The sequence below is a fragment of the Pyxicephalus adspersus genome, chromosome 6, assembly GCF_032062135.1.
Source record: "Pyxicephalus adspersus chromosome 6, UCB_Pads_2.0, whole genome shotgun sequence".
NCBI lineage: Eukaryota > Metazoa > Chordata > Amphibia > Anura > Pyxicephalidae > Pyxicephalus > Pyxicephalus adspersus.
This window is the reverse complement of record NC_092863.1, coordinates 35,195,638-35,204,539: the sequence shown is the minus strand read 5'-3', so window position 1 is coordinate 35,204,539 and position 8,902 is coordinate 35,195,638. Positions and strand designations below refer to the sequence as shown.

The window sequence follows — 8,902 nt, the reverse complement described above, 5'->3', positions numbered from 1 at the left end:
GAACGAAAATTCCATTGACTACCGATATCTATTTGAACAAAAATGATTGACTACCGATATCCATTGACCTTCCACAAAGCAGCAGCACACCTAGTAAGTAACCAAGCTTGATAAATCCCATCCAGACTGAACTCTTCCCAACTGCCTGCATTTACCCCACAACTCATGACACACAGCAGCATAGGTGTCCCAGGTAGTCCAAGCGACCAATCTTTTGACTGGTTCAGCGAGGATTCCAGAGCAATCCGCCTCAGTACCTCTGGACAAAGAATTCCATGCTGCTCTGCCTACGGCGCCAACTCCTGAATGGTGTCCCACTGAAAATGAGATAAAGCATCAGCCATTTTATTGGACACCCAGGGAATGTGCACTACACTCACAAAAATGTTCACTTGCATGCATAGCAACACCAACTGTACCCTCTTGCAGGTGCCCCCGCAACTCCACCGCCACTACTATCGGGAACAATTCCAATAACACCAGATGCGTCAGAAATCCCACAGTCCCCCAGATAGGCTACCATGGCTCAGCACTTCACCGACCCTGAAAGTATGCTGCCCCCCATGTTAGTGAACAACTGCAAACCATTCCACAAACGTGGTAAATGACAAACAGGCAATTAAATTGAATTGGCAAACAGGGGTCAACAAAATACAACCCACTTCACCTAATGCCCAACAGATGCAATCTGTCCGGGTGCACCTGCAACAAGTGAAAACCTCTTCAGCAACCTCCCCACAGGCGGATGAAAGGTGAAGAATTAGACAAAACTTTTCTTTCTTCTTAGGTTCCAAGCCCAAGGGGGAAACCACCAGGGGTGGGACAGTGAATGGCCTGCTTATCCGACCCACTTCTATCTCCTATTTCAACTTATCTCATTCCTCACCCTGATTCTCCACTCCCAGACCTGAGATTCTTTGCCATCGGTGGTATTTTGCCTAAAACCAAGGAATCCTAAAGCCATCTCCAAAATCCCCCTCCAATACCCCAGCTGCCACCCTATCCGGATACATACTTAGAAAAGGGAGCATCTTTCGTAAGTTCATCGGTGCCCTCCCTCTTTCCAGTGATGTTCCATCTCGGCCTGACCACCACGGCCTGACCTGCAGAAAGCAGTGCACAAACCTGTGTCCGCTGCCACATCTAGAACACTAATGTTTAAGTTTACAGGAGGTACCACACAGCTGTTGAACCCCCTAACAGCCCCTCGAAGCACATACAAATTTCACTTCACTGAGTCACCCAAACTCGCTTCCTCCCATACTGCACAAGACACTGTCATCCCCAACTCACACCTCCCACTATGGTATCTCTGCCCACAGGTCCCACCAACACACTCTCCCAGACCTGCTTCCCCAGTACTATCCCTTACTATTCTGCCTAATTATGACATTAGTCTTTATGTATTGAAATTGAGATATACTTGCTATGTGTAAGACTGTACACTGGAGAGGGATGTTGTAATAAAAGGTGGCCATCTACATATACATGTAACAATGGTAAATATTTATACAGAAGCCTATTTATAAATGCTCCATAAATCATTACTTGCTTCAGCTTGTACATCATATACTCTCACTTAAAGTACCCCCAAACTCAGTTTTTACTTTACATAAAAGGGTAGACAACCCTTTTACATGAAATAAAAATATTCTTTGTTTTTTTTCGTGAAGCACCTCTCCTATCTCCATGGCTATCAAGACTGAAAGGGAGCGCAGAACATCCTGGGATACCTACGCCACACATTCCTGGAGACTCCAGGCTGCTCTTTGTGCGCATGACCGCTCATGAGATTGGGCATGCGTAGAAGGGGTATTTTCCTACACCAAGGGGAAAGAGATGCTGATCTCATGCTCAGTGAGATCCGCACTCTTTTTTTCCCCCTTTATAGCAGGTTAGGTCACCAGATCTCACACCTGCGCAGTGGGGGGAGGGCATAGCCAGAAGAAGGAGAATACCAGGATGGTGTGGGACCTGATCCAGGAAAGCTCTAGCATGATTGAGGGGGATTGAGAGTATTTTTTTTCCCGTTTTAGTTCCGCTTTAACTAGCAAAAAAAAAAAAACTTTTTAATAATGTTTACATCAAAGTAAAAAAAAATATATTATTATTTAAATAGCAGTATGGGGTACCAAGTTTATTTATAATAATAATAAGGATTATTATTAATAATATTATTATTAATAATAATAATAAAAATGTTTTAAAGGATTGTAGGGGGTTGCAATATAACAAAATTTAAAAAAGTGAAGACGTCCTGAATACTATAAATATATAATATAAACAGAACTGGTATTTGCCTCACATACAAATTTGTGAAATCATCATGGCTCATTGTTCAGAACATGGGTCTAATGCCTAATACATTTTTAATGTTAAATATGCAAAGCTTAGAAAATTGACCATTGGATGCTTTCTGTAAAATTCTTTGAAAAGCTTTTTTCACTTCATTGTTTCTAAGACTGTAAATTAATGGGTTAAGCATTGGAACAAACACAAGAAAAAGAAGAGACCACACTTTGGGTCCACCATAGGTATCAATAGCTTTTGTTCTTAAGTAGGTGATGGTGGCTGAACCAAAGAATAGGCTTACAGATGTAAGATGGGAGCTGCATGTAGAAAAAGCCTTGTTACGCCCAGCTTGTGAATGTATTTTAAATACATTATTCAGAATACATACATAGGACACAAGAATGAGTAAAAATGGTAAGGGTATAACTAAAAAAGTATAGATTAACACATATAGCTTTATTACCATTAAGGTAGCAAGAGGAGTATCAGAACAAACCGAACGAACCACTTGTAGTATATCGCAAAAGAAATGATCAATAATGTTTGATTTACAGAATGGTAGGCTAAAAACAAGAATAATGTTACCCAGGGGTAAGAATAAACCAGCCACCCATGACCCAATGGAAAGGCATAGACACTTTGACTTTGTCATCTTAGTCGTGTAATGAAGAGGATGACATATGGCCAAGTATCGATCATAAGCCATAAATGCAAGTATAAAGCATTCTGCTGCTCCCAGGCAACAAAAAAAGTAGAATTGTGCTGCACATTCTAGAATTGAAATTGTTTTATCTTGATGTAAGAAGTCTCTCAACATCCGAGGCATTGTCACAGTGGTGTAGAACATCTCAATGATAGACAAGCTCCTGAGAAATTGATACATGGGAATGTGAAGCTGTGAATCCAAAGTCACAATCAAAATAATAATCACATTTCCAGTCAAAGTAAAAATGTAAACGAGTAAAAACAAGCCAAAAAGAAATGGTTGAAACTCGGAAGTAAATCCCATCAAGACAAAATCAGTCATCTGGGTTTCATTTTTTCTAGCCATTGTTTCTGCTTTCATAAGCTGTAATGATATATTATAAATCATAATTGTTCCCTCAAAGTGTCAGGATGAGCATGGATCTTGGGCCCACACATGCTGCCACCACCATGCTTCACTTCAATAATTTGTATTTCAGTCAGTCATATCAATATATAACTAGTTAAGGAAGTTACAAAAGCAGGCTATTTCATTTTACCTGTCTTAAAAAGCAAGTGTTAGCAATTTGCATTAAAAAGAAAAGTAACTATTTGCCCAAATCTGCTGCCCAAAATTGCCTACAATGTTGTACACGTATACATGTAGTTATTTCTCCCTTTGTTGATTTTTTGTTTTTTTTGTTTTTTTTAAGTATATGCTCATTTTCAAGCTTGAAAAAAAGAAAAGTAATAAAAAGCCGTAAATATTTTTTAACACCTCAGCTAACTTTAAATCTAATAACAAAAAAAAAAAATTGGGCTCTAGACATATTTTAAATTCATGAAAATTAACTGAAACTGTTGTGCATACATTGTATATTTAGTGAGCAAAGCAAATATAGTTCAATGGCTCAAACAAAAAATCTCTGCATTGTACTAGTGGGGTTTGGTAATTGTAACGCTTACCTGTTTTACTGTAATAACATTTATAAATGAAAGTGTATGTGCTTACTTTTCTCCTGTTCTTATTCAAGTAATGCATATTTAGTTATATAAGGCAAGGTGCAAGTGGAAATGGACTATATACAGATCACAAAAGTTTTGAAGCACACTTACTAGCTAGGTTGCAGCAAATTCAAGCATTCTGTCCTACATTAAAAGTAGACATCTGCAAATATATGTTTAGGTCACCCTGCCTGATTAGGTCCCCTCTAATCTATGAAAGCTTCATCTTGGAACAAAGCAATGACAAATAAAGCAATGATTTAAATCTCTTCACAATGTCCTCATTTTTTTCTCCTGTACTAACTGTTTATAAACATGAAAAAACACTTACCATTCACACAAATACCTTTAAGTTTTTGTCAAGTGGAAAGAGACAGGGATTTTTATGACTGTAGCCATTCCCTTGAGGGTCTCTAAGGGTTTACTCTAGGTTATGTATAAATTGTTTAGTGAATTTCCACTGGGTCCACCGAATACAACATTTTTATATCACCTCTAGAGATTTTTTTTAGCAAGGTGAATATCTTTAGTAATTTAAAATAAGGAGATCTCTTTGCATTTTATTTTGTGAAACAGTGCAACCCTTCATGCTCACAATACTGCAATCCTAATCCTCATACTGACTCACCCTTTAACTTTAACACTAAACACCTAACTCTTTGAATGCATACCTACCTCTTCTAGAGATCTTCAGATGCAAGTCTTGATAAAAGTACTATATACAGTTATTTACAATTACTTTAATGTTTTACAATAAAATGTTATACATTTATGTCTAATTGTCTAATTTTTTAATTGAAGTAAAGTTAAATTTTTAATGTTTAATTGTTATTTCTTTCTTTATTGTTACATTCATTAAAATGTAAACAGTGTTGGTAAAAGTGAAATTTAGGCAAAATATTGGCAACATTGTTCAGTTCTACAAAAACATAATTATATCAATATTTGAATAAAATGTTACTTTACCTGTATGACGTTCAGAACTTTCTGTAGGAAGGCTCCGTGTCAGGGAGAAATTATAGTGTTAGTGTTAGAGCTGCGTTGTAAACTAGTGACCTTCATCATCATCCTTGTTGCTTTCTCTTCTCGAAGGGACTCATTGTACTAGAGTATTAGCAATTGCAGCATATAGTATAGCAACCAAACAAACAAAATATTAGACAATAGTAGATCTATTCTATTACGTGCCATTGAAAACCTGTTTTTTTGCAGATCCAAAATACTTGCATACTTAAATCTAACTTAAACTAATATATTTTATTAAGTTATGGATAGAGCAGGAAATGGTTAGAACATCCAAACAGATGCTGTCTGTACAGAAAATCATTGTTTATAGCTATATGCTTGTGCTATTAGTCAAAACAAATGGTATTGTTTAATACGTATGGGCAAAAATGTAAAAAGGTAAATATATGTAGAAGCCTTTGATTGCAAATGGTACATTGGGGTCTCACAATTCCTTTTTTAATAAAGATTAAAATGTACAAATGCATACTGGATTTTCAAGAAGTACAGTGACATTTCCTTCTCCACATCAGAAACATTGTCTGTTCTGTCCATTGATACATGCAAAATGACATATTTAGGGTCTATCTAAAAATGTTTTTATACAAGAATAATTTTGTACCCACAATTTCTATTCATGAAAACATTTACAAATTGACCCCTTACAGAAAGCAAGGGTATAAATACTTATTAATATGTATTAGTAAGTCACTTTGAGTTTGGTTTTCCTTGGGCACAAAAGGGGCATAATAGTGCGGCAGTAGTTTCCCAAAGATGTGAGATATAGAAAAGGACAATGCAATAGTCAAATGTGCTGCTAAGAATGAGGAACATCCCTCCAAGACAATGGGCCCGATTTCAATAAAAATCTGGAAGATTGCAGAGGATACACTTTTATCAGTGAGGCTGGCCAATCCAGAAAACCTAGAATAGATATGCTCCAAGATTGAAAAGATTTGTTAACAAATAGCAAACAACATTTAGGAAATCTTTTCCTGGTTTGCTTGATCATCCAACCTCACTGATGAGTGTATCCTCTCCAGCCTTGGAGAGCTTTATTAAATCAGGGACATTGTCCTGCTGTAAGATCTGTGACCTCTGGATGAGACCCAGCTTTTTGATACTGGGCCTTACATTGTGCCCCAGAATTCTTTGGTAGTCTTCAGATTTTATAATACCATGCAGTCAAGAGTACCAGTGTCTAAAGCAGCAAAGCAACCCTAAAACATCAGTGAACTTCCTCCATGTTTGTGCCTGTAGGTCAACTTGACTTTTGTTTTGAAGTTGATTGAGGTTCTTTATCCACCATTCTAACAATTCTTTGTTGAAACATATCATCAATACTAGCTACAGTGCCATGGGCTGTAAAATTGTTGTGTGCAGTGGACACAGGAACATTAAGATTTCTGGCAATGGACTTGTAGTTTTAGGATTGTCCATGCTTTTCTATATTTTTGGTTCTCAAACCCTCAGACAGTTCTTTGCTTTTCTTTCTTTTGGCCATGCTTAGTGTGTTACACACAGACCTTCAAATCTTTAAGACCTGGAGAAACTGGCAAAGAAACAGTAGTCCAAAATTTCAGTAGAGAAATGTCGAAGGCCATGTTTGACATTTTGTGTAGTGTCTAAAATGTTTTTTCTCTGCTTTTTTGTATTTTTCCAGCACCAACAAAAGAAATAAATATAATAATGTATTATTAATTTTAGTACACAGTATTTATATAGCGCCAACATATTACGCAGCACTGTAAAAAGTCCATAGTCATGTCACTAACTGTCGCTCAAAGGGGCTCACAATCTAATGCCCCTACCATAGTCATTTGTCATTACCATGTCATTACCACAATCTAAGGTCAATTTTGGAGGTTAGCCAATTAACCTAACTGTATGTTTTTGGAATGTGGGAGGAAACAGGAGTACCCAGAGGAAACCCACGCATACACAAAGAGAACCTGCAAACTCCATGCGGATACACTAAAGCATTTGTAATTGCACCAGTTTTCTGGGAGAAGTATATATAGGAAATAGAAAATAATCAAAACTATTTGCATATTATTAAATAAACCGAGAAACCCTCTCAAACTTACCCTAGTGTAATTCTAAACCTCATACTGACCCTTCCTGTAACATGTACATAAACCAAGATTCTCTGGCCTGAAAATGTAAGAATTTTATACTTGGGTCACACAACTAGATAGTGAGGTATCCTCGTGTGTATAACAAACTTTTGCTGTGTAAGACATCTTGAAGACATACTTCTCAATAATTGACTCCCTCCTAAACCCCACACCTACTCTCCCTACAACTACAAGCTTGCCCACCTATCAGTCTCTTAAAGACAATCTAAGAGGTGTGCTACTTGCCCCACCTCTTAGATTGTAAGTTCTTCTGGGCAGGGTTTTCTACCCCTCCTGTGTCACTGCCTGTATCTGTAGGTCATTTGCAACGCCTGTTTAACATACAATGCTACATAATATGTTAGCATTATATAAATCCTGTTTAATAATAATAATAATAATAATAATAATAATAATAATAATAATAATAATATTAATATCATTTTTAACTGAATGCAACATTGACATTTTATGTGTTTTTGTTGGTTGTTTGTTCAGTGTCTAATGACAAGAAATTGTGCAGAACTGCTAATAATAAATTATATACGTTTTATTTACAGCAAAACTATTAAAGCTAACATTTAAATTAAAAAAAAAATAATGTGACTATAAATTCAACATAAATTAAAAAAAATTGTCAAATGAAAGTCTAGAACACCCTCTCCATAAAAATATATTACTTAGTAATTCTTGTCAAATAAATAGGCTATTTGGGTATTTTCTGTCTGAATTATGTTTTTGTTTGGTCCATAAAACTAAGTAAACATACAGGAGCAAAAAACACAAAAAACTTCAGTTTGCCACTTTTTCAAAGCATTTAGTCACCCATGGTAAATTTAACATCACAGGCAGACAAAAAATGTGGGGTATTTTATGGATTGACGAAGGTATTTTGTTACTATGTTCAAAATCTCTTTGTTTCTGAGGCAATAAATAAATGGATTAATTATTGGAGTGAACACAGCATATAAAAGTGATATGAGCTTATTTACATCTGATGACTTGGCTTTCTTTGGCCGAGCATACATAAAAAGCGTAGTTGAAAAAAATATGGTAACTACAGATAAGTGAGAGGCACAAGTGGAAAATGCCTTCTGCCTTCCAGCAGTAGTTGATATGTTTAGGATGGCATAAATGATACAGAGGTAGGATACAGTAGTCACTAGCAGAGGAATGAGAAGAATGACCAAAGCAAGAATAAAGTCCACCAACTCTGCTTCTGACATGTCTATACATGCCAGATTGAGCACTGGTGAAATGTCACAAAAAAAATGATTAATGATGCTTGGACCACAAAATGGCAATTTAGATATAAAATATATTTTTATTAAAGTAATTGTAAATCCTGATATCCAAGAGGTCAAAGCTAATTTATTGCAGAAATGATGGTTCATTATTCTTGTATAGTGTAATGCATGGCACACTGCAATGTATCGGTCAAAAGCCATTACTGCAAGAAGAACGCATTCAGTGCACATGAGAGAGATAAAGAAAAAAAGCTGTGTCATGCACCCAGAGAAAGAAATGGCCTTATTTTCAGTCAAAATATTTACTAATAATTTGGGAACAGTAACTGACACATAACAGATCTCAAGAAATGATAAATTACTTAGGAAGAAATACATAGGCTTCTGGAGTTTTGCATTTAGCTTTATCATGAAAATAATAAGTGAGTTTTCTGATATGGTTATAATATAGGCAAGCAGAAAAAATATAAACAATATTATTTGTAGCTCAAGTAAAGTAGGAAATCCACGTAGTAAAAATTCAGTAATTTCAGTTTTATTGCTGTACTCCAT

At 36.1% G+C, this 8,902-nt stretch overlaps 2 protein-coding genes across 2 annotated transcripts; both read right to left on the bottom strand.

Annotated features, from left to right (window-relative positions):
* Window positions 1-2,338: 2,338 nt before the first annotated feature.
* On the bottom strand, window positions 2,339-3,343 carry LOC140332701 (olfactory receptor 10A2-like). The gene has a single exon (XM_072413893.1). The coding sequence runs from the start codon at window positions 3,341-3,343 to the stop codon at window positions 2,339-2,341; it is 1,005 nt and encodes a 334-aa protein (XP_072269994.1).
* A 4,602-nt stretch (window positions 3,344-7,945) lies between these two features.
* LOC140332700 (olfactory receptor 6B1-like) lies at window positions 7,946-8,902 on the bottom strand. The gene has a single exon (XM_072413892.1). The coding sequence runs from the start codon at window positions 8,900-8,902 to the stop codon at window positions 7,946-7,948; it is 957 nt and encodes a 318-aa protein (XP_072269993.1).